At 41.4% G+C, this 26,024-nt stretch overlaps 3 protein-coding genes and 1 non-coding gene across 5 annotated transcripts; 3 read left to right on the forward strand and 1 right to left on the reverse strand.

The window, feature by feature from the left end:
• Positions 1–1,580: 1,580 nt before the first annotated feature.
• On the forward strand, positions 1,581–3,761 carry LOC4331110 (F-box protein PP2-B10). The gene is made up of 3 exons (XM_015767560.3): positions 1,581–1,983; positions 2,109–2,227; positions 3,033–3,761. Exons 1-3 carry the CDS (start codon positions 1,705–1,707, stop codon positions 3,526–3,528), a joined length of 894 nt encoding a protein of 297 aa, XP_015623046.1. The 5' UTR covers positions 1,581–1,704; the 3' UTR covers positions 3,529–3,761.
• A 507-nt stretch (positions 3,762–4,268) lies between these two features.
• On the reverse strand, positions 4,269–4,354 carry TRNAM-CAU (transfer RNA methionine (anticodon CAU)). Its single transcript is given in 2 exon segments — positions 4,269–4,304; positions 4,317–4,354. It is a non-coding gene; the product is annotated as a tRNA-Met (tRNA).
• A 1,172-nt stretch (positions 4,355–5,526) lies between these two features.
• Positions 5,527–11,582, forward strand: LOC4331112 (glutathione reductase, cytosolic-like). 2 transcript variants are annotated; one of them, NM_001401998.1, is made up of 17 exons: positions 5,527–5,642; positions 5,847–6,013; positions 6,116–6,180; positions 6,334–6,403; positions 6,737–6,808; positions 6,906–7,109; positions 8,031–8,104; positions 8,203–8,286; positions 8,820–8,907; positions 9,001–9,082; positions 9,416–9,489; positions 9,712–9,819; positions 9,921–9,985; positions 10,555–10,668; positions 10,882–10,981; positions 11,078–11,131; positions 11,210–11,564. In NM_001401998.1, exons 2-17 carry the CDS (start codon positions 5,873–5,875, stop codon positions 11,303–11,305), a joined length of 1,491 nt encoding a protein of 496 aa, NP_001388927.1. In that variant the 5' UTR covers positions 5,527–5,642; positions 5,847–5,872; the 3' UTR covers positions 11,306–11,564. The 2 variants fall into 2 exon arrangements, with proteins under 2 accessions (NP_001388927.1, NP_001388926.1); NM_001401997.1 differs by lacking the exon at positions 5,527–5,642 and adding an exon at positions 5,656–5,749 and having other exon boundaries at positions 11,210–11,582.
• Positions 11,583–21,517: 9,935 nt separating this feature from the next.
• LOC4331113 (3-ketoacyl-CoA synthase 12) lies at positions 21,518–23,525 on the forward strand. Its single transcript, XM_015769294.3, has one exon. It carries the CDS (start codon positions 21,586–21,588, stop codon positions 22,975–22,977), a length of 1,392 nt encoding a protein of 463 aa, XP_015624780.1. The 5' UTR covers positions 21,518–21,585; the 3' UTR covers positions 22,978–23,525.
• Positions 23,526–26,024: the final 2,499 nt, after the last annotated feature.

A 26,024-nucleotide genomic window follows, 5' to 3' on the forward strand; every position in this document is an offset into this window, starting at 1 on the left:
TATGACAGGGATTAGAAACGGGCAGGGATTCGAACCCCACAGGGTTTGAGTGAGATAGGAGGGATTCACTCAATCCCTCCCTGGATAGGATCCCTTGGGGATTAATTCCCAAGCAACCGAACAAGGCCTCAAGGAGAACGGTCAGGTCGGCATGTTGGGGCTAGTGTGCCTGTGCCCGGTATGTTTATGTTTAGCAGATAAAATTTGAATTTTTTTTATCTTAAATTTAAAGTTGATTTTGGGGTTTTTTTTATTGAAGTTTATTTTTTAAGCCTTTGCTACTAAATCACTAAAAACACGTGTATAAAATTTTATTCATAGATTATTTTTTGTTTGTAAATATATCGTTTCGTTTATTCCCCGAAGTCATGAGTGCGGTGTCTGTTAGAGGAAAGAATATTAGAAGAAGACAAATCCAAAGACCATTTTGTTTAGGATAGCATTTCTACGTGGAGTGTGATAAGACGGTTCGCGGTGGATGGCAGCTGGGAGCAATGCATGATTAACTGTAAACTTGGGGACGTTTTTGTAAAATGTTTGCTAACGTGGCGCTCTAACTCTCAAGCATTCCCATGACGTTTAGATAGATTAATTAATATATACAGCGTGGTATTTGTGCAAAATCTATATTCAATAGTAACATAATCGCAAGATTCCCATGTAATAATAGAATAGAACATATGACGTTGTCATAGTTGAATTGGACGATCGCGCTAATGATACACGACGACACGGGAGACGACACCTGACTGATGGACACACCACAAGCGCCGGGTCAACCCGCGGTGGAACAGTTGGACACCATCGAGAGAGCACCGCAAGGATGGGAGCATCCGAGTATGCATAGAGCAGGTGCAATAGCTATAAGAGCATAGTATATCACACTATTAGCTCTAAATCATCTATAGCCAAAGTAATAACTCATACAATAGTTGTTTACTATACTATTAATATCTGGCCCCACCTATCATACACACATTACGTCTTGGAGTCCGTACTATCTGTAGCCCACTGCTCTTCTCTCCCTTCATTTATCTCTTTAAAATATGTTTATAGCTGGTTTATAGCCTGCTATTGTACCTGCTCTAAGCCAGCTATAACCATATATCGAGAAGAAATATAAGAAAGCGGGCTACAGATTTGTAGCCAGCTGCTACACGGACTTTAAGACATTATTATATATGTATGAGAGGTGGGATCGGATATTAATGATGTAGTATATTTTTATAGATAACTATTTTATGAATGTACTATCAGATTACCTAAAGATGATTTGGAACCATCAGTTGGCTATACTATTAAACTTGCTCTTAGGGTGTGTTTAGTACACGCTAAAATTGGAAGTTTGGTTCAAATTGAAATGGTGTGACGAAAAAAGTTAAAAGTTTATGTGTGTAGGAAAGTTTGGATGTGATGAAAAAATTGGAAGTTTGAAGGAAAAGTTTGGAACTAAACTCCGCGTTAGTATGACATGTAAGCCCCACAGTACAGAAAACAAAAGTAATCTTCCTTTTGGTCTGATTCTCCTGAAACGCATCGCTATCCCTATGACCCTATCCACCCGCATGTGCTTCTGCTTCGTAGTTAAGCTTTTCTAGTTTTATTTTCAACCACCGCGCACTCACACACACTCTCCGACGATATTTTCCTTCTCTGTTTTTTTTTTCCTTCGCCATCAAGCCGGATTCGAGGACGGAGGGATCAATGGAGGAGGAGGGGGAGGGCCTCTGCGAGATCGCGCGGTTGCCGGAGGAGCTCCTCTCCGCCGCGATCTCACGCGCCTCGCCGCGGGACGCCTGCCACGCCGCCGCCGTCTCCCCGGCGTTCCGCGCCGCCGCCGACTCCGACGCCGTCTGGGCTAGCTTCCTGCCGCGCAATCTCCCCGATCTCGCCGACGGCGAGCTCTCCCCCGCGCCGGCTTCCAAGAAGGAGCTCTTCCTCCGCCTCTCCGATGGCCCCTACCTCCTATCAGACCGGCTCATGGTGCGTTCTATTTTATGAAAATCCCCAATCCAACAAAATCGGTTGACGGATTAATCGAAGCATGGTTGATCTCAGTTCTCTCGATTCATCGGCGATCTAATATTTGTGTTTTTTTTTGGGTGCAGAGTATGTGGTTGGACAGGGAGACTGGGGCCAAGTGCTACATGCTCTCGGCCAGATCGTTGGTGATTATCTGGGGCGATACACCGCACTACTGGCGCTGGATTCCTCTCACCGACTCTAGGTCCGTTTCCTGAACTTAAACCGTGCTGATCTTTCCAATTCATGTGGAAATTTTGATCCAATGAGGCAATGCCTGTGCGTTGAGTGATGGACTTGCAATCTCGTTGCAACTTGCAATGGTATTATCCGGTCTGATGGGAGAATAGATTGCATTATGTGGTCTGATGGGAGAATAGACTATACTACATAATAGTATGATGAATCAACTAGAATATGTATTTGTGGTGAAGTGTAGTTCCGAATATTATTACCCCCAGAACAAGGGCAGATTCTTATGCAAATTCGATGATAACGAAAGCGGCCAAAGTAGTAAAGTGTTCTCTCTGAGCATGGATTGAAGTGTCTTTCTTCATTTACTTTTCAAGAGCAAAGTAGTAAAGTGCATGGTATTTGCAACAATAGATTATAGAATGGCAGGCACTTTACATAATTGACCTGTTGTGTGCCTTCATTATAGTCGTGCAAATGGTATACGCGGTAGTACTGATGAACGGCTTGGTTAATAAACAAAAGGAAAATGCTATACACACAACCAGCTTATCCGATTCTTGGACAACCGTAATGTACGGGAGTGCAAAACGTCGATCTCCGTAGGACCAACCCGTACTGCTGCCTCACGCTGTCACGCACTGGTCTGTTCCGCCGTTCAGTTGTACATCAGTCAAACAAACAAGTCGGGTGTATAGCAGGGTTCTGTACAGAAGTTATGGGATTTTGGTTCTGGTGCTGAATGCTCCTCTGCAACTTAATGTTTGTTCATTTCTCTTTGTTACAAGTTTTAACCCATTGTTCACAAATCACGACAGGTTTGCAGAAGGTGCTGAACTCATAGATGTGTGCTGGTTGGAAATCCGTGGCAGGATACACAGCAAGATGCTCTCCCCAAACTCAACTTATGCCGCATACATGGTGTTTAAGATAGCTGATGAGTTCTATGGGCTGGATGCTCCATTCCAGGAGGCATCAGTCAGCCTGGGAGGTAGGGGATCAACAAAAATTGTTTGTGTCCAAAGCTATGACAGCGAAGATGAGGAGGTGCCTGAGAATTACTGGCCTATGAGTATTGGTCCATTGCTGCGACGAAGGGCCAGGAGAAGAGACCGTCGTCTAGTTCTTGATGAAGGTGTAACGGTCCCTCAGAAAAGGACTGACGAGTGGATGGAGCTGGAGATGGGTGAGTTCATCAACGAGGAAGGTGAAGATGGAGAGGTGTGCTTCAGCCTGATGGAGACCAAGGGAGGCAATTGGAAGAGAGGTCTTATTGTGCAGGGCATTGAGATCAGACTTAAGAAATCTGGCTGATGAACTTCTAAGATCAAGGCGCGTGTAATTAAATAAGACTCATAATGCGCCATTTTTTTTGTTTGTGGTTTTGGCTTTTGTTGCCAATGCTGTGCAAAACTACAGGTGTGTTTCTTTTTTCTTGCGGGCAAACTGAACTTTCTGCCGAGAAGAAAATACCATAGTGCGATGCTTGATAATAGCCTACATTTGGTTTGCAAAATATAATTAAAAGAAGCGGTTGCCATTTTAAATCTTGTTCAGTTGAAAATCCTTGCGGCTGCGGAGTATTTTGGTTATATTTATCTGAACATTAACTAATTTGTCAGTTCGGTGCTTGGAGGCTTGGAGCCACTGCTTCTGTAACATCGCGGAAAATCTGTGTAAACTTGCATATCCTATTCTTTCTACCCTGGCGAGACGATGGTGTTTCCCAGTCCACGCATTCTCAAGGTTTTTTGACGCAAGAACGAAAATTTTAGTAGTAAATCCGTACAGCCTATTCTTGTCCACTTGGAAAGAAAGCATATTGTCCATTTGGCTTACCACTCACTCCGTACTTTGGTAACAGAAAAATATAAAATAAATGATAACGGCTGTTAAAAAAAATCAGAGTCATTGTGCATTTGGTTAATTGATAACGGCTGTTAAAAAAATGATATAGGCCAAGAGAATAACTCCGTACTTTGGTAACAGAAAAATATAAAATAAATGATAACGGCTGTTAAAAAAAATGATATAGGCCAAGAGAAAAAAGAAATTGGGGTGAGAGAGGCTCGAACTCTCGACCTCAGGATAACTCAAATAGCTATGAGACCTACGCGCTAGCCAACTGCGCCACCACCCCTTGTGTTAGGATTGGCAATAACAAGAAAATAAAATTGATAATAAAAAACACAAAAGGATGAAGGGGGCTCAACTGCATGACTTCGTCGACAGAGTTTAATTGTTGTCACCTCTCTGAAAGACCGGAAAGGGACAGACAGAGCTTGGTTCTTTGATTGTTTTAAAAGGTTCAGTTAAATTCTTTAATGTTATCTGTTGTCTTCCATGTGTAAAGAAAGGTTACTGGCTTACTTCCGTTTTATCGGTGTATTTCACATGTACAGAAAGTTCACAAGAACTAAACAGTATACGTGGCCTTCTTTGGCTCTTGACAGTTCGAAAATCGAAAGCTACTTATCCAAAGATGTCGACTTCTGCTAAGCTCCATCTTGCTCGCCACGCGCGTCCACGTTCCACGTTTGAAGGCATTTCTGTCCCGTCCAGATTCATCGAATGCAAGTTCGCATCTGGAAACAAACACACGGCACGAACATGGCTTTTACACCACAGACCGAATCACTGAAAGTCTCCTTTTGCTTTTCTGAAATGGAATCTGCTGCAGTAGAAGCTATCCCGATTAACTGAACATGAAACAAAGCCAATCTCTGGTAGAACAAACCCTGCATTCTCCCTGTTGTAATCAACATGTACAAGTGCCAAGATAAAAACTGAGCACCTAATTTATTTTTTTTGGTAATAATAAGTTCTTTACAGTATTCCGTAATTTGGAGTAGCTGTTAAGTTCCATCTCGTCAGCAGCTGCCTGCAGAATTTTAGGAGCACTGCATCCACAGTGGATCCCCGAATTGTCACGGCTGATGTAAGCATATTATGGTCAGATGATTCTTTTTTTATAAAAAGAACTTAGTCAGATGATTTAACTTAACATTTTTTAAAAATTAACTAACTAATTAATGGTCTATTAGGTAAAGTTTTAACTCCTAAATTTAGCTTCAGAAGTTAGGTTTGGAGTAAAGTTGTGAAGCAGTCCAAATCCAGTTCTACTTCTCCAGTTTATTTTATAAAAGCGTCTCATTCAACTGTACTTTGAAACTGAAACTGTTTGACTAAGCTTTAGTCTAAAAAAAACTAAATCTCAAGCTGGAGTTGTATCAAATAAGCTCTAAGCACCTGCGTGCGTGCCAACGTGGCCGTGTAAAAGCCGCCTCAGATGCTGCCAGGACATGGCGGCGTAGGAACTCCAACGACCACGTATCCACAAACCAAAGCCCCCCTTTAAAATCCGACACAAGAAACAGATCCAACCAATTCGCTCGCTTAAGCCGCCGGCAAATCAACCCAACCCCAAGGTACGGTGCTCACTTCTCTCTCTTCTCCTTTCCTTTTTTTTTGGTTGTTTTTAGCGGTGGATTTTGGGCTCCACGCGCGTCGCGGGGCGGCAATCGCGTCTCATCAAGTGATTCCTCGCGCTAAAGTTCATCGGATTTGGATTGCAAGTTGTTGTCAATCTCAGGAGGGGCTCTGTTTCTCTCTGTTGTGCGTGTGCGCGTTAGGGTTTTTCGTGTGGTGTTGAGGATCCATGGCTAGGAAGATGCTCAAGGACGAGGAGGTGGAGGTGGCCGTCACCGACGGCGGGAGCTACGACTACGACCTGTTCGTGATCGGCGCCGGGAGCGGCGGCGTCCGGGGCTCTCGCACCTCCGCGTCCTTCGGGGCTAAGGTTTGACTTTTCTCCTCTCCCCCGCTCCCCATTTTTGCGAGGAAACGTGTTGGATTTTTATTTTTTTTCGTGTGATTTGATTCGGTGTGTGGCGCGGTTCAGGTTGCGATTTGCGAGCTCCCGTTCCATCCCATCAGCTCGGATTGGCAAGGAGGGCATGGTGGGACGTAAGCATCTGCCGATTACTTGTCTGCGTTTACATTTCTGTCGTTGAATGCTTGATTATGATTTAAACCAACTCTCCTCATCCCCTGGGTGAGAATGTGAGATGTTGCTGCATCCTAAAACCCGCATGCTCATTATTGTACATGTTGTGCTAGGTGTGTGATACGTGGTTGTGTGCCTAAAAAGATACTGGTGTATGGTTCATCTTTCCGCGGAGAATTTGAGGTAACTGATCTTACTAACTTATGGAGCCAACTATTACTTGTTTGAAAAACAAGTTGGAAGCATTGTGTTTAGGTTCAATGTGCTGTGGCTTGCTGAATTATGTTCCTTTACTCAATTTTTGCAAAATTTGCTAAGCCTTACAGCCTCCATCCTTGATCAACAGTTCATCATTCTGCGTACTGACTTGAAATCCAATAACCTATCCATTTGAGAGCTTGTTATCATCTTTTTATACAAACTATTTCATTTAGCTTGCTTGCATCTTTGTGAGTACATGTACTGAAGTGTCATTCTGGGGTGCTTATTGGAATTGCTACTGTTGTATGATTGCAGGATGCAAAGAATTTTGGGTGGGAAATCAATGGGGACATTAACTTCAACTGGAAAAGGCTGCTGGAAAATAAGGTCAGAGCCGCAACCTTGGTTGGGAGAACGTTCCTGCATTATTATTTGCTCGTTATAAATGCTTACAACCCAATATTGTAAAAACCGTTCTCTGCAGACTCAAGAAATTGTTAGACTAAATGGAGTATACCAGAGGATTCTTGGCAATTCTGGTGTGACAATGATTGAAGGGGCAGGCAGTTTGGTTGATGCTCATACAGTTGAAGTCACAAAGCCAGATGGTTCAAAGCAAAGATATACAGCAAAGCACATATTGATAGCAACTGGTAGCCGAGCTCAACGTGTCAACATTCCTGGGAAGGTAACAAAATTCTCTGCCAGCCTTTGCAAACTTGTTTCTTATGTCTGGCAAGTAGTTAATAGCATTGTTACTTGTTTGACAACTTCTTTATATTCCCCAACTTTTGTGCCTGAAACCTTTGGATTGACCTCGTGATGCTGATTTCCATGCCATCTTCTGTATTTGTTGTGATACTGTTGCACATCAATAATTATTTGTGATAGCCAGTTTGATATGGCTGAACTTTTAGGGTTAATCCCCTTTAGATATTTCTTATTACTTGACCCAAAATACAATACTCCCTCTATTCCATAATATAAGGCACAACTACTTTTTAAAGCTGTTCCATAATATAAGGCATACATGCATGCATGCCATTAACTAACACATATTCTCCACTAAAATATTATTATTTAAATTCTCCACTATCAAGATCTCTAATTTTATTGGGTGCATGTATTACATTTATTAGATTAATCTAAACTATGAGGTGATTGAAGGTGGTTGTGCCTTATATTTTGGAATGGAGGGAGTACTAGGCTACCTTTATATACTGAGGTGCCTCTAGATAAGGGAAACGGATACAAACTATTAACCTGATACTACTAGGACTCTTATAACAAAACTATGAAACTCTGATAAGGAGCTTATTAGGACTTTCCAACTGCTGAAGCACTTGCCAAATCTGACTTATCTCTATTACGCCGCCGCTGATATACTATACCATAACGTCCAGCCATGACACAGTTGGTGTGGATTTGACATTACAAGACTTCCTTTGAGCCAGTTCAAGAGGGACAAAGCATTATCTTTAATCCAACAAATTATACTTAGCCATATATATGTGCTGGTTACATCACTGATTTTCTTTTCCCTTTAGTTTTTTTTTAAATGTCCTTTGGTGTATTATTTTGGCTGACACTGATAAGAACCCGCTTGCAGGAGTTAGCTATTACTTCAGATGAGGCCTTAAGTTTGGAGGAGCTACCAAAACGTGCTGTAATCCTTGGTGGCGGGTATGTCTACACTCTAGGGTGCATTTATGTACTATATATTGTTATGTCATTCCAACTATCTCAGACTTGCATTTGTTCATGTGGTGGCTATATTGCAGATATATTGCTGTTGAATTTGCTTCTATATGGAAAGGGATGGGTGCGCACGTAGACTTGTTTTATCGAAAAGAGCTTCCTCTAAGGTATTTATTATAATCTGTTATCTGCACTGTGACCTCCAGATATTTAAAATTGTACACCAAAACAATTTACTGCTCAGTATCAGAAAAAAGAACATCAATGTAGCTTCTGTAGTTGCAGTTTTTATGTCATAATGTGGCTAGAGTTGATAGCATGGTTTTCTAGTCTAACTGAAGCTTTTGGTCTTGTTTTCAGGGCTCAGTCATGTGCCACTTTAGTTACTGTCCTATTTTGACAATCTTAATTTTTTGCCAACCCTGGTGGTTAATACTACTTGATCTTCTCGTTTTGTACATTGATGCAATTTATTTTCTGAACATTTTTTTTGCAATATCATCAACCTACAATGAAAACATGGATGATGAAACTAGTTATCAGATAAAACGATGCGATTGCGAAGCCTGGACCATGCTATCTGAACAACTGAATAATGATTATGGAGAAAGAATGCCAATGTCATTTTTATTAGCCAAAATTTCAAGCTATTGATTACGGTTCTATCCACCATGATTAATGGCGAATTGACTAATTGCAGAGGTTTCGATGATGAGATGAGGACGGTTGTTGCAAGTAACCTTGAGGGAAGGGGAATCAGATTACATCCAGGGACAAATCTATCTGAGGTGAGTTAAGCTGACATCCTAAAGTGCATTTTGATTCCCATGTGTTCTGTTTTCACGATAGGTTTTGATCTGTTTCTTTTTTATGTAAACCAGTTGAGTAAAACAGCCGATGGCATAAAAGTTGTCACTGACAAAGGAGAGGAGATCATTGCAGATGTTGTTCTGTTTGCTACAGGTATTTAGGATAGTTCAATGCTGAAAGTTATGTTCTCTGTCACTTTAATAATTTCTTTGAATACATCTCTCTTGATGACTGTTCTGTGCTGGATGAAAAAAAATCATGTATCTTCTGATATTTCACATGGTCAAGCACCATATGCATGTTTGAAATTGATCAATGTCATCCTCACAACATTTTTTTTTATCTCTTGTTGTTGGGAATTGAGATGCTCAATATGAGACATTCTACTTTTCACACTATATTTGGAATGTGGCATTTATCCTGATTTTCTTTTCTTTGAAGGAAACTTTAATATTGTTGCTATGCCTGGTATTTAATTGCGTGCAGGTCGCACACCAAACTCCCAGAGGTTGAACTTGGAAGCTGCTGGTGTTGAAGTTGATAATATTGGAGCTATAAAGGTTGATTTTCTTGCCTTATTAATTGAACCCTTACCTGTTAGGCTGTTAGCTTGCTGAAGACATATTTGTTCATCTGAAATTTACTTCTCGTATTTCCTTGGAGAAAACTTACGCGTGAACCTATGTGAGACCATCTTAGGCATTTAATTGGCCATTATCTTTGTATGATATTCTTTGAGACTACAAGTAATTTGTGTTGTTTATTCAATGTTCTATTTTTAGGTTGATGATTATTCTCGTACATCAGTCCCAAATATATGGGCTGTGGGTGATGTAACGAACCGGATAAATTTAACACCTGTTGCACTGATGGAGGCTACCTGCTTTTCTGTAAGTGACTACAGTGACTCATAATCCCCTTGTAAATTGGGTGTGTTCAAATTTCTTTGTTTCTGTGTAACCAGCAACTTTACTTTAATCTTTAATTGCAGAAAACTGTGTTTGGTGGCCAGCCAACTAAACCTGATTACAGAGATGTACCTTGTGCTGTTTTCTCGTAAGCCAATAAACCTTGATTGTTCTCTGTTATCTCCAGTTTTTGTTTTTAACTGAAACAAGTAGCATCTACAAGATGGCCACATATATACTTCACAACTCTTTGCTTTTGACACTTTCGGTGAGGCACACTGTGGTTTGGTTTTCTTGTCTGCACTTCGAATGTTTATTTGCTTAGATCTTAGCAGTGAAAGAGAGTAGCATGACGTGATATAGGGTAACTTTTCTATTCTTCCAGGTTTGACTGAGCAGCATGAAACTTGTGTGCGGTTGTTATGCTGGATGTTTCTTAATTCTAATTGATGCCTATGTAGTTTAGGGTACATTAGGAAGTAAGCAACAATTAAATTCTACATTAACAAAACATGGACTAGAATCTAGATAGAAAAAAAATTAGTCATTTCAATAGACAAGATCTAAGGATCCTTCACTAGTGATTTTTGCTTTTGCCAGTGCTTCTACCAATCTATTATTCAGTGCATTTATGGCTGCTGCTGCTTTCTTTAGATTATCTGCTTTTCCACAATCATCGTGTCACTCATAACATGGTTTCTTTTTTTGTTGAATTAGCATCCCACCACTATCAGTAGTGGGCTTGAGTGAACAGCAGGCTTTGGAGGAAGCCAAGAGCGATGTTCTTGTTTACACTTCCAGCTTCAACCCAATGAAGAACAGCATATCCAAGTAAGTATCATGTTTATTGCAAGATCATCTGTTACGTCATAGTTACACCTGACTCCTGAGTGCTTTATCACTTGAAGGTTCTGGGTATTTCATTATTTTCACTTGTCATGGTCTCATGGACCATAAACATTCTAGTAATGGAGCCTATCAGTGTCGTCATTCTTTATAGTTCCTGTTCTGGTGAAGTTTCCTGACTCGGCTCACTTTTTTTAGACGGCAGGAGAAGACCGTCATGAAACTGGTGGTTGATTCAGAGACTGATAAAGTACTTGGTGCATCAATGTGTGGACCAGATGCACCAGAGATTATCCAGGTAAGCAAAGTTTGTGTGTTTATTTCACACACAAAAAAATCGTGGCATTTTCCAGTCTTCACTAGTATTTTGCACCTGACTTTCCACCAATTGCAGGGTATGGCTGTAGCGCTGAAGTGTGGAGCCACCAAGGCGACCTTTGACAGCACTGTACGTGGACACAACAATAAACCAGTTGTTAATATCATTTGGCACTCGAGTTTCTAATATTATCCATTGGCTTTGCAGGTTGGTATTCACCCGTCTGCTGCTGAAGAGTTTGTGACAATGCGGACCTTGACCAGGCGCGTGAGCCCATCATCCAAGCCAAAGACAAACTTGTAGGCAAGATGAGTAATTTTGGATAAAGAAACATATATACCCGTTTTGATTTATATTTTGTGGCAAAGTGTACTCTGGTTTGCATCTGGTAATTTCACGTTAGGGATTCTACCTGGAACGGTAAAAAGGAGACAATGTATACTTGATTGAAATAAGGTTTCTGCATATCAGCCTGTACAGAGAGTAAAACTTCTGCGTTTTTCTGATCCAAATAAGCGGGCGGGACATCATTCGTTCTGCCTGCAGACAAACTCTCTGAATATCATCCATTGCTCACTGTAAATTGTAATTGCCAAGTTGAGAACATACAGGTTTGGGACAGGAGATGAGATCTTTGTCCGCCGCCGGATTGTGTGTTCCGGTGGGCATCGGCACCAGGTATGATGAGTATGAGTATGAGGTGTGCAACAGCAATGTAGCAATGGTCCTTTTCCCTGAGACGGCAATAGCATATGGTCCCTGACCGGACACCAAATGCACAGCAGATTTTGCAAGAAGGGTATCATCTTGTCGTGCCAATTGGTGTCTTCAATCTCTGCCTGGTGCCTCGCGCATTTACGAATACTACTGTGCTGCCTTGAATCCTACCTGCCCACTCAAGATTTGCTATATCTTTCATATGGTTCTCGTTTGTGGCGAGGCTGTCATGAGTGAATGCCTGTCTCGTAATCGTAAGGAGCTCTCTCTCTCACCACGGCTCCCGTGTGCCTACTCTGTACGCCCTGCACGCTGCTCACTAACTTCCATACGCGTTTACGCCGCAGCTCCGGTCAAGCAGCTACACCAGCCTGTGCGTCTCCTCGCTTTACCCGTGCAACTGCCGCTCATTGCCACTGAATCTGGCAGCAATGCAAAGCCGTATGGATCTTTCTGAACCTTGAATGTGCCATGGGAGATGCATCTTGGAATCTCAACTTCGCTGAAACTTCCACGGGAGATGTATCCGGACTCTGACCTCCTTTTACTGAAAATGTGTACTGTGCCTGTAATTAGTTCATGGTAACTACTCTCCTCATTAAAAAAAAATCCAATTCTAAAAACGTATCCGAACAAGATACATGTTTAGATATATCTTTAGAATTAGATTTTTTTTAAAGTAGGCTGTGTTTAGATCCAAAGTTTGGATTCAAACTTCAGTCCTTTTCAATCACATCAACCTGTAACTTTTCAGTCACATCATCTCCAATTTTAACCAAAATCCAAACTTTGCGCTGAACTAAACACAGCCGTAGTGGCTTGGCTCGTGGAGGCTGGGTTTTTTTAACCCATTATTAAATTAAAAGGAAAAATTGTAACCATGCCATTATAATTTTACAAAATTTGAGATATGCCATCCTGACCCACATGTCATTGACTCATGTGGGTCTTACATGTCATTGAGATATCGATGGCATATCTCAAACTTTAAAAAATTATAATGGCATGGTTCCAAATTACTCTTATTAAAAAGAACTAGTGTGGCTGCCTATAGAGCAAGTTTAATAGTACAGTCAACCGTGAGGGCTAAAAAATTAACACGTCATCTAACAGCTAATTAAACCACGCTAAATACAGTAACCGTCTATAGTGTTGCTTTACCCAACATAAAGTTCTGTTTTTTTATTGGCTGTTCACAGCTACCTCATCCCTTGCACAGGGCTGCGTCAGAGCGAGCGCATGAGCCGACGATAATATAGTCGTTCGCTTTTCTCTCTCCGCTCTTTCTCTCTCTCTACTATGTATGTTAAAATGTGATGTAAGCAGATTATTAGTTCACTATTGTATTTGCTCTAGTTATATAAGTTAGGAGACGACGTCTTCCCGACTCTAACTGTACTGTATACTTGATTAAGCTAGCAGTAGACGAGATCCGATCGAGAGAGATAAGAGTAGGAATTAGATTGTCCCGGCCCTACTGCATTAACGAATGAATGCTCCTCAAGCTGATCTGGCTGACCTAGCGTACAAGTAAAGAGTTGTCAAGACACTCAAATTGTCAAATTGAGTACACTGAGCAAGCTAAGATAGTCGTACGCGTTAGGCATGAATATATGAGGTCAACGAAAAAAGGTCAAGTTAACAATGGTTGGGTAGCACATTTAATTCTGTTTCTGGAACTCTTGGTAGCCGCAACTAACCATGCATTTTTGGTCCCTAGGAGTAAAAGAAATCATCAAGACAGTCGCATACAAGCAAAGTTTACTAAAAATTCTCAAAAACGTGCTTGGAACATGCCTAACAGGAACAGTAGATTTTTTTTTTTTGAATTCGTATGTGCGCGTATATAAGCAACTCACTGAAAATCTTAATTTGATCTAATTCACTCTAGAGAAGGAAACGTGTCCTTAATATATATATATATATATATATATATATATATATATATGGGGGACGCATCATCAGCTATGAAAACGTAAAGTCAAACAGAGTCAGCTGGAGATATATGAACGTTTTAGCCACGATATATTATGCATGGTTTAGATCGTTGTTTTAGTTGGTAGATAACTAATAAATTAAGCCATGCATGAAAAGGAAAGTATTAAATTGCCTTGACTTTAGCATGTGGTATAATTTTAGTCCCTGTGACCACTTTGTTTGACAAGCAATAATTGAGTGTTCCAGTTCTAGCAAATTTGGACTTTGGACCATCGCAAAAAGAAAAACTGAACTTTAGACAGTATAATATGTAAATGCCACACTGCTGATAGATAGGAACAACATTGTTAACATGTAAATATTTCCTCCAAAAAAAATTAATATACAAACACTGCATTCATGGAGATAAAACTAATAATTAATATAGCATGCAATGGAGATTATGTACATATCACAGTCGTTGCCCCCTGGATCGAGTACAGGGCAATTAATTAGTTACGTATGCAAGGATGAATAGCTAAGCTTTTTTTATATATACTGACTGTAGCAAAACTTAATCAGGAGGTCTTACTACCCATTTTGCTGGTCAACACAGTTGACAGTGACCTGTCAATTATTGTTCCACGGTTTTTTTCTCAGTCGTTATTGTGTACTCTCGTTTGCCAATAATGTAATACACTATATATTGTTAAAACAACATATAAAACGCGAAAAAGCTACGTACGTTTCTAGGTTAATTGATGAGGGGAAAAAGAGAGATTGTTTTACATGTTGATTATGAGGAATCTAAATTATACCAGTGCATAGAGATGCCAGTATATAATGTATAATTAACCACAGAAGAAGGCCTGCATGCATGCATGGTATTTTTGCATCTAAACAATGTGGTCTTACTATTGGGTTTAGCTCTTTCACCATCACGTTGTGTGATGTACAGCTTGAATGCTGAACTTTTGTACTAGCTATTGTCACCCCAAAATATATATCTGAATATGAATTAATTTAGGTACATATTTTTAGATCGGATGTAGAAGTAACTTTTTAGCGGGAAACCGCCTTAAGCTATCTACAGGCCGGATTTTCATCTCTCTTTTTTTATAGAAAAAGACGATCGATCAATAATATGCGTGTTCAATATACTACTCTAGCTACTTCCTCCGTTTTATATTATATAAGACTTTTCAGTATTGCCTACATTCATATATATATATTAATGAATATAGACATATATGTGTGTCTAGATTCATTAATATTTATATGAATGTAGATAATGCTAAAAAGTCTTGTAACCTGAAACAGAGGTAGTACTCGGTAGCTATGCGTGTTCAAATAAAATTCCTCCATGAAGCAGATGCCTACATACATGACGAAAATTATATACTCCATCTGCCTTAAAATATAGGAATTTTTAGCATAGTGACAAGTCAAATATTTTAAACTTTATCTATTAATAACAAAAAAAATATCAATCATGTAAAATTGATGTTACTAGATTTATTATTAAACAATCTATCATAATATGTAACTCTTTTTATTTAAAACATCTTATCTATTTTATAGATATTGTTGGTCAAAGTGTATCTCGAAGACTATGTCAGAGTAATAAAAAATACTTATATTTTAGGACGGAATGAGTATCAAGAGATAATTAGTGAATTAAGCTTGCACGCCAGCCTGCAGTACGTCTAGTCCTACAGTACTACTAGTAGCCATTAATAAACAAGCAGCAGGTTGGTGAGGATGCTGATCGGGCGTATTTAGTTCGCGAAAAGAAAATTTTTAGGTGTCACATTAGACGTTTGATCGGATGTCGGAAAAAGTTTTCAGACACGAATGAAAAAACTAATTTCATAACTCGTCTGAAAATTGCAAACTAGCTAGAGATCTGCACTCATTTCCTATACATATTTCGATCTATTAGCTCGACCGACCAGAAAAGTTCGGCGATCTCCCACGAGATCCACTGAAAATTTTGCTACTGCAGCTTCTTCGTTGTACAGTCCATCACATCTCCCATATGGCCATATGCTTCGATCGATCTCATCGATCATCAATGCAGGCATTGATCAATGATCGATGTATATGCATGTATGCCAGGCCTAACGCCTAACGACCGATCCAGCAAATTAGTCCTACCTTCGTCTCAAAATATAATAATTAATAGCTATGAATCTATATAAATATGTGTTCAGATTTATAGCTAGAAATACGGAATAGGGAGCAATAATTAATTGACGAGATATATCGTCCAATATATATGTACTATAGATAGTTGCCGATGTGATGCATATGCCATGCGTGATGCAAAGCAGTGAAGTACCATGCAAAAACTGCAAAAAGCACAACGGCCATCCATGCGTCGATCACCGACGGATCGTACAGAGATGAAACGATCGATGAACAATTTAACATCAATATATATAATTGAACATGCATGTTGTTCTTGCTCGCTACCAACAGTATGGTTGGCGGAGCAAATGCGCATGAGCAAATTATATTGGCCTAAAAAGGCTTGCTTTTCCTCGTGAGGCAACTTAAAGCACAACAGCTGATAGCTTGCCTACCTGCAGAAGCAAAGCTTTCAGGTACATGTGGAACTAAGCTAGGGAAGTAGGGAACTCACGGCCAACCTGCAGCCTCTTGCCGGCCTGGATTAATTCATCCTAACTTCTTAATCATGCATGATTTATTAGTTCAGAGAAATAATGTCCATGCATGGATTAATGATGATCTAGATATGACTACATCTACGTTGTCATCATGAGTCGTCGTAGAGGTTGTCTAGCTAGTTCGTTCCCTTCATTTCGACGCCACTATTAATAATTTCCAACCACGCATGCATATATAGGAGTATGTCTTTTTTCTCCTAAATCCAATATTCTGAACAATGCACTGCAGATTGATCATCAGCACTGATGAATTTCATGAATACTCCTGTATGACAAGCAGTTGAAGCAGTAACGTACATGACTATCTAACTAGCTAGATGTGTGATCGATTGGCTAAAAACACGTACAATGCAGACAAGACTACAAGTAGTAGCTACTAGTAGAAGTTAACTAGTCGTTTATCCTATCTTGTTTAGACAATCGATTTCAACCAGCTCAGCTGCAGACAAATTAATTAAGGACGACTACTGTTCTCGCGACGGCGACGAGGACGACGAATTTGACGAAATGCATGCACTGTCTCAAATCGAGACGGTGATATTTAGCCAAAGTCAAGTGGTGTGGAGATTGATTTAATTATCTGCATGTGCAATAATCTTAATTTTGCATGAGATGGAGGTCCTGCAACCAGAAACCCAGCTGTTAAGTGAGATGACCAGAAACCTAGCTGCAGCGCTGTTTCGATCTGGATGTTTCCACACTTTTTATTCAGCTTTTACATTCTTTTAGAAGTGGGAATTAATTAGCTAGCTTCCGTTGTTGTCAGTTTTGTAAGGTGATGATGAGTACTGAGGTATTTCATTCTCCACCTCTGTTCATTGAACTTAATCGGTTTGGCGCGAGAGGCGCGGCCGGCGGTGGAGGAGGCGACCTCGGTGCGAGGAGGAGTTGCCGGTGGGTGTGGTGCGGTTTTCGGCGCACAAAGACTGGCCGGCGGAGGCCGCCGGTGTAGGGGTCCCGCATGTCGACAGAGCTGGAGAGGTGGTGGAGCATCGGTGCGTCAGCCAAGGATTCGCAGAGAGGGCGATCTTATCTGTGTTCCTTTGTTGGTCTAGCGGCGGTCGGTCACGCTTAGCGGCGGCCGGTCCGGTGCTAGCCTTCTCCCGGGTTGTGTGTTGGCGCTGTCGGTGTGTGGGAGGTGGTTTTTTTTCCTTTTCCTGGTTACGACCCTCCAGGGTTGTAATCTTGTAATTTTTTCCTGCTCTATCAATAGAACTTCGCATCGTCTCGTGCGAGTCGTTCAAAAAAAATAAATTTTGTGAGCCGTGAAGTGAGGGTGATTCAACATGCTAGTTTTGTTGTGATGGATTTGTCCACAAATGTTCAAGTTATAAATTTAGCATGGATGCTTACATTTACAATATTTACGACTAATTATTCTTTCAGCGATAGGGAACACACCCATCGATAACGAGAGTTCGTGGTGACATCGTCAATATCGATATATATATATATATATATATATCGTCTAATTTTTTTTTAGAGGTGCTTAATTATATGGGTAGGATTTGCGTGTATTTATAGCTGCGAGTGCGTGTGGACATGCATGAGCGTTTGCGTTCGTACCGTATGTTAAAAAGGAGGAGGACCGACCAATATATGTTACTCCTAGAGAGAGTACTCCCTTCGTCCCATAATGTTGCAACCTAGAATAGGATGAGACCCATCCTAGGACTACGAATCTGGACACTAGGATGGGTCTCATCCCATTCTAGGTTGCAATATTATGGGATGGAGGGAGTAGCTAGCTAGCTCATCTGTTCCTACACGTACCCAAGTGATAAATTTTGAAAGGAATACAGTAATACAGTACTAGCCAGACGTGGGAGATCGCAGCAGGTAACATGCATTGTGCGTGTATATATGTACAGGGAGCTCGCCGTAAGCCCACGTTGTTAATAGTCGTGCACATGCCTTATTACTTTCCAATTAATTCAATGTTATCTCCACCTACTTACTGTCAAGTGCCATCAATATCTGACCGCGTTGTGTACGTGCATACGTATATATATGCAGGTCTTAATTAGTTCATTTTTACTACGTGCGTGCCTGCTAAATATATGTACATATATACATAAACACAGTATATATACAGCTTACATACGGTCTTGACAAAAATACATCATGCACGGTCCACGGAACACCACATCTACCGGTTAGCCAAAAAGACCAGCCCCCTTGCTCTCTCGATCGATGAAAGATCTTTAAGCTGGTTCAGTTGTCTCCTCGATCACTATTTCCATCTCCTCTCTAAAACAACCTTATTCTTTCACCGATGGACACCAGCCTCTCCCTTTTGTCTTCGTTGTTAGAATAGGTGTCGAATATACTAGTCCTATTTAGTTACAGTTGGACTTGGAGTTGTAATAGGTGTTAGGGGGTGGAGTTAGAGTCGGACTCTGTAACCCGTCATCTCTCTTAAATAGAGAGGGGGGCACCACAATGTAAGAATGGCGACTACAATGTAGCATAGACACGCAGGGAGAGGATGGCGGCGTAGCCATGGACTCGTAGCGGCTAGGAGCTATATTGGTTGGGGAGGAGCGCCCATAATCAGAGCCCCGGGGATGTAGGATTCGGCTGAACCTCGTTAACAAATATCATGTGTTCCTGTGTCGTCATCTGGCATGTCTTGGGTCATCAATGACTGAAGCGATCGGGAGGGTTAGTCGTCTTTCCACTATATCGACTAACTTTTATAACATTCGTACCTACCTCTCATTCGCACTCGCACGCCTCTCCATTTCATCTCTAACATATATAGGGGCCAGTAGATCCGGTGGCTCCTGAGCTCCATCTGCTCGGATCCAATGGAAGGAGCTTTGGAGCCACGACGACCCTGCGTTTGAAAGGAGAAGGGGAAAAGGAGGGCACGATGGTAAACTGCTGTGGAGTGGAGTGGCAACAGTAAAACCCGGCGAGCCTGCATGTGGTGAAGCCGGTATCGTTGTGTACTTGTGCGGAGATCAGCTCACAGCAAGAGGAACGTACGGAAACGTCAACTGCAATATAACGTGTTGGATGAATTGTTCCTACCTCCGTTTTTTTTAAATAGATGACGCCGTTGACTTTTTATCTTGTGTTTGATTATTCGTCTTATTCAAAAAATTTACGTAATTAAAATTTATCATGGTGTGAGTTGTTTTATCACTCAAAGTATTTTAAGCATGATTTATATCTTATACATTTGTATAAAATTTTTGAATAAGACGAATGGTTAAACATATGTTTAAAAGTCAACGGCGTCATCTATTAAAAAATGGAGGGAGTATTAATCTGTTTGATATTGAAATTATTGTTCTGTTGAAGAATTCTTGATCTATTCCTGGCATATGTATGTGAGTCTTCTCTTGGGGCCGCTCTAAGCATTGACTTAATGAATTCAAAACCGATTGATTGAGACGTTGTTTTTTTTTTCTTACTCTTGCAATTTTATTTCAGACACTAGTGAGCTCCCTCATTAGTGCCAAGAAAGAAATTAATGTCCTCATCAGGGCTGTGAAAAAGAAGTAACGGTTTTTAAACCGGTACCAAAAAAACTACCGATACCCAAACATATAGTAGCGTGATAACCAGCCAGAGATCAATTAAGTTCTGCCAATATATATGCATGCGCACGTAGAATTGTTGTCCCGTTGATCCATTGAAGAAGCGCAACTAGCTAGCTAGCTAGCATGAGCGGTGTTAATTAACGTACTGTATGTTAATTTAGGGACAAAGAGAGCATATATATAATTGAGAGCAACAGTGTCATACTCCCACCGTTCCATAGAGTCGTTTTGAATTTTTTTTTCTTAGTCAATCTTTTATCAAATTTATAAAATATAATAATAATAGTTTCAATATAAAACAAATGAATTATCAAAATATATTTAATGTTAGATACAATAAAACTAATTTAGTGTTTAATTTTCTAAAATTTAACTTTGGAAAAAATTTAAATATGAGTGAACGTAGAGTTAGCGGGAAAGTCGTCTCTCTAATCTCGTGTGAGCTGTGTGCATCAGTCAGCAGGTGAGTGCACGGTGAAAAGCAGAAAAATTAAGCACAAGTACATCGATCAGGTACGTCAGGTACGTCACGTGTGTGTCCGGTAAAAGTTGAAGGTGAAAACTGGGAATATAGAAATCATTAGCGTCGTATCAATCATCAAGGTGTAGAAATCTGCGGCCGGATTGGTGCCGTTTGGATTACGGACGGACGGAGATGGAGCAGAGGTGTGTACTTCGGTTCATTTCGATCTGTGCACGGCTCGCACGGGGCATGCAGCTTAACTACGACAAAAAGGCAAAAAACTTAAATAATTAGGCTGTGATGGGCAGAAGTAGATTGAGTGAAAAAAAAATAAATTTACAGTGTAATTATAATATAATTATATTATATTTATATTTGATAAAGTTTTAAGAGAAAATTTGTCGACAAATGTATAGTCAGTCCCTTTCGTTTTTAACGTGAAAGTTTCTCGAACAGTTAAATAGTGGAGTATGATTTTATTTTAAAAAAATATGTTTTAAAAAATATATTAATTTATTTTCCAAGTTTAAAATAACTAATACTAGATTAATCCTAAGTTAATGGTTCAGCTAGTTTTGCATCTTTATCAATTTTCTCCAATAATGTCCTCTCGATTCTCGAACAATGGCTAATACTCCGTGAGAGCAAGTTTAATACTCTAGTATAGCTAACTATTAGCTCTAATTCATCTATAGTCAATCTAATAGCTCATTCATACAATAGTTATATACTACACTATTAATACCTGGTCCCACCTGTCATACACACATTGTGTCTGGTAATCCGTGCTACAGCTGGCTATAAATCTATAGCTCGCTCTCTTCTCTCTCTTTATTTATATTTTTAAAATATGTTTGCAGTTCGTCTTATAGCCTTCTATCGTAACTATTGGCTGCCTGCGCCTGCCTGCAGGCTGCAGCGAGCGACCAATCTGGTTGGGCGTTGGCCGCCATACGACCAGATCGACCAGAGAGCAAAACACATGAGAAATCCAGGGGTCACCGCCCGTACAGATCCGCGCCCATCCATCCATGCATCGTCACGCGCTTTTTTCTCCAAAACTCCCCGTCCGCCCCCCAGAAGAATACGTAGCCGTTGTGTCGCGCCTCTCGCGTGCCAACCCCAACCCCACCACTGACCACTCTATATATACCTCCTCCACCCCCCGCCACACACCACCACGATCCAACGCATTTTCTTCCACAATTGCACGTACGTGGAGTATCACGGTATCAGTAGTACGTAATGGATTTGCTGCCGCTGGTGACGCTGCTGCTGCTGGCGCACGCGGCGGCGTGGGTGGCGTGGCAGGCGGCGGCGCGGCGGCGGCGGGCGACCTGCTACCTCCTCGACTACGCGTGCCACAAGCCCTCCGACGACCGCAAGGTCACGACGGAGCTCGCCGGCGCCATCATCGAGCGCAACAAGCGCCTCGGCCTCCCCGAGTACCGCTTCCTCCTCAAGGTCATCGTCAACTCCGGCATCGGCGAGCACACCTACTCCCCCCGCAACGTCCTCGACGCCCGCGAGGACTGCCCCACCCTGCGCGACGCCCTCGACGAGATGGACGACTTCTTCGACGACGCCGTCGCCGCCGTCCTCGCCAGGGCCGCCGTCTCGCCGCGCGACGTCGACCTGCTCGTCATCAACGTCGGCTCCTTCTCGCCCTCGCCGTCGCTCGCCGACAGGGTCGTCAGGCGGTTCGGGTTGCGGGACGACGTCATGGCGTACAACCTCTCCGGGATGGGGTGCAGCGCCGGGCTCGTCTCCGTCGACCTCGCCCGCAACGTCATGCTCACGCGCCCGCGCACCATGGCACTCGTCCTCACCTCCGAGTCGTGCGCCCCCAACTGGTACACGGGGACCGACAAGTCCATGATGCTGGGCAACTGCCTCTTCCGGTGCGGCGGCGCCGCCGCGCTGCTCACCAACGACCCGGCGTTCCGGTCGCGCGCCAAGATGGAGCTCCGCTGCCTCGTGCGCGCGCACATCGGCGCCCACGACGACGCCCACGCCGCCGCCGTGCACCGCGAGGACGCCGACGGCCGCCTCGGGGTCAGCCTCAGCAAGGCGCTCCCGAAGGCCGCCGTGCGCGCCTTCACCGAGAACCTCCAGCGCCTGGCGCCGCGCATCCTCCCCGCCGGCGAGCTCGCCCGCTTCGCCGCCCGCCTCCTCCTCCGCAAGCTTCTCCGCCGCAAGGCCGCCGCCGGCGCCGCCGCCAAGATCAACTTCAAGACCGGCGTCGACCACTTCTGTCTCCACCCCGGCGGGACGGCGGTGATCGAGGCGGTGAGGAAGAGCCTCGGGCTGGACAGCTACGACGTGGAGCCGGCGAGGATGGCGTTGCACCGGTGGGGGAACACGTCGGCGAGCAGCCTCTGGTACGTGCTGTCCTACATGGAGGCGAAGCGGCGGCTCAACGCCGGCGACCGGGTGCTCATGGTGACCTTCGGGTCGGGGTTCAAGTGCAACAGCAGCTACTGGGTGGTGACCAAGGACCTCGCCGACGCCGGCGCCTGGGAAGATTGCATCCACGACTACCCGCCGGCGAACTTGGTCAACCCTTACATGGAGAAGTTCGGCTGGGTCAACGACCTTCCCAGCCAGGGTCAGGGAGGCGCATTTCCCTTCTTTTAATTAATTATTACTATTACTGGTAGTACTGATTAATTTATACTCAATTTATTATTACTACCATGAATCCGTATAATACATATAGCAGTTCTGACTGTGGTTTCTTAGTTAATTAAGCCGTCAAAATTAAGAAACTACAGTCAGAATTGACTCAACTGTTAAAACTTGAAAACAATCGTCACACAGGCTGTGTGTAAGGGACTGTATGTACGGTGTTTATACGGTATTTTTTTGTGGTTTTATGTGTTATTACAATTTCGTTTTTTTGTGTATCTCTTATCCCTTTGGTATATATTTTTGCCTGTGGATATGTATTAACTTACCTGTACATGTTTAGGCCACATGCATGCATATATGTATATGGCACACTGCAGCAGAAAGAAGGAATACTGCTCAGGGTGTACATATATATGACAAGTAACAGCAAGTGTGTACTTTGTGTAACCTCCAAAAGAAAAAGGAAGAGGATCTGGTATTTGGATGTGCATGCATGCATGTGGCCTTCCACTTTTACAGGAAGATTTTAAATGTATACAAGAAATTTGAGAAAATTGTCTCTCTTTTTAAAAAAAACATATCTTTTTAAAAGGACATTGAAGTGGTACTGTATCTGCATGCATGTGTACTACAGCTTACCCCAGCAGCTTGTATCTATTGATTTTCTTTCTGGGATTTTATATATGATGGTCCATTAATATGCATGGCTCTCTTGCTGCTTTGAGTTGGTGTGCAATAACAATGGCACTCTGCAAGGACTTTTGCCAGGTAACAAGGACAACTATGGTACATGGTACATGCATACACAGCTAAGCTAAGTAATGGTGTTTCAAATTTTTTTTTGTGTGTGTGTGTTTTGAATGCGCAAGCTGAAGTAATTGGTAGACTGTTCATTAAAATATATATTTTTAATATGGAGTAACTAGTTAGATGGTGTTTGATCAAACGAGGTGAAATCCATTCAAAGGATCAAAAGAGTTCCTCTGTTCATCCATGGATATCTATCCCTGCTCTTCGGTCGTAAATTAATGACGTTCTTCCAATGGTTTAGAACAAAGAGAACGTAATTTTTCGTAGCTAGTCATGATATTGCGTCGATCAATATCAGCTACTATTATAGACTAGCGATTTTCATATATATATATATATATATATATATATATATATATATATATATATATATATATATATATATATATATATATATATATATATATATATATATATATATATATATATATATATATATATATATATATATATATATATATATATATATATATATATATATATATATATATATTCTACACCCCTCCCTAGAATAACTATTCTACACCCCCCCTCCCTCCCATGGACCAATCCCACCTCCCGCACCCTTTGTAGGGCCCAAATCCCCCCTCCCACCTTAGTCAAAGGCTGGTCAAAGCCTCCTCCCGCCGGTTAAACCAGAGTCAAACCGTCCATTGGCTCCCTCCCCCGCCCACCACTTTACTGTTCATGTCTCGCAGGAATACCGCAGTAACATAATGGTCATCGTATAGTAACAAGACAACTTTCTCGCAGTAACAACATCGAAAAATAGTCATGATGGATCTAGTTTTGTTAAACACTTTTTTACGAACATCATGGTGTAAACGGATTAGAAAAATACTATATAACGTGAGAGATATTACTCTCTAAATATTGAGATTTACTTTTTTAAAGTTCTCGTCTCGCTGGAACGATATAGTAACGCGACGATCATTGTGCAGTAGCACGACTACTTTCTACAGTAACAATGTTATAAAAGCATTTTTGTCTCGATCATTGTGTAGTAACATGACTATTGTCTCGCTGTAACATCGTTTTAAAGCATTATGGTGAAAACGATTCTAAAAAATAATATGCGATGTAAGAGATATTATTGTTTAAAGATTATAATTATAAAAGTTTACTTGTACTAAGCTTGCTACTATGTATGTATCTTTGTATGGGTAAAGAGAATTACTTTAGCACTTGTGTTAACTTGTGACCATGCACATGCACTTTTTTAGCACTTGTATTTTGCACAAGATTGAGATTTAAAACTTTTGCTATGCACAAGTTGTGGTACTGTAGTAGTACCGTTACTATCATATGCTCTCTGTTACTGCAATTTCATCATAATGTTATTGAAAAAATGCAGTAACGACCTATAAATTTCACAGTAACGACCTATAAATTTCACAGTAATGTATCGTGTTACTGCACTTCTGCGATAATATTACTACCGAATCACAGTAACAAGGTATGATTCCTACAGTAAACATAACAGGTTTATGTTCATAAAATCTGAACAGATATATAGAGAAAGCAAACAATGATCCCAAATCACATAGTGTTATAGGGTGAATTGGTTAGGAGAGTTTGTTATACCATGAGATCATGTGTTCTAGTCTTGAATTTACCAATTTAAAGAGAAAAAAGGAGAAGGGAGGGAGAGATCGGGAGGAGGGGAGGGAGAGATCAAGAGAGATCGGCAGGGAGGGAGAAGAGAAAAAAAAAGAAGGGAGGGAGAGATCGAGAGAGATCGGCGCGCGGAGGAAGAGAAGGAAAAAAAGAGGGAGAGACGCGCGTGGGGGCTGAAGAGGGAGGCACGCGCGTGGGGTGGGCTGGGCCGGATTGGGGGAGTTGAGTGGAGGGGGTGTAGAATAATTATTCTAAGGGAGGGGTGTACAATAAAGCTTTTATATATATATATATATATATATATATATATATATATATATATATATAGTAAATTTGTTTGGTGCTCCATGGTGCCCGGGCACCATTGTTGAAATTGAGTATATACCCAATTCAAATGAGTATGAAACTTTTTCAATTACTTAGGTATTAACATTAACTACTTTACTAACTAGTTTAAAGCAAGTTTGAACTGAATTTGAACTTGTTTTTGTTAGATTTTGATTCTAGGTATATAGCATCCATACATATAATTAGTTAGGTATGTAATCATGGATTGTGAAATAAAGTTAAATTTGAGTTGTTTTGTTGATAAGTATAGGTATGAATCAAATTATTATAACTAGGTA

This window comes from Oryza sativa, chromosome 2 (assembly GCF_034140825.1).
Source record: "Oryza sativa Japonica Group chromosome 2, ASM3414082v1".
In the NCBI taxonomy this organism is placed as follows: domain Eukaryota; kingdom Viridiplantae; phylum Streptophyta; class Magnoliopsida; order Poales; family Poaceae; genus Oryza; species Oryza sativa.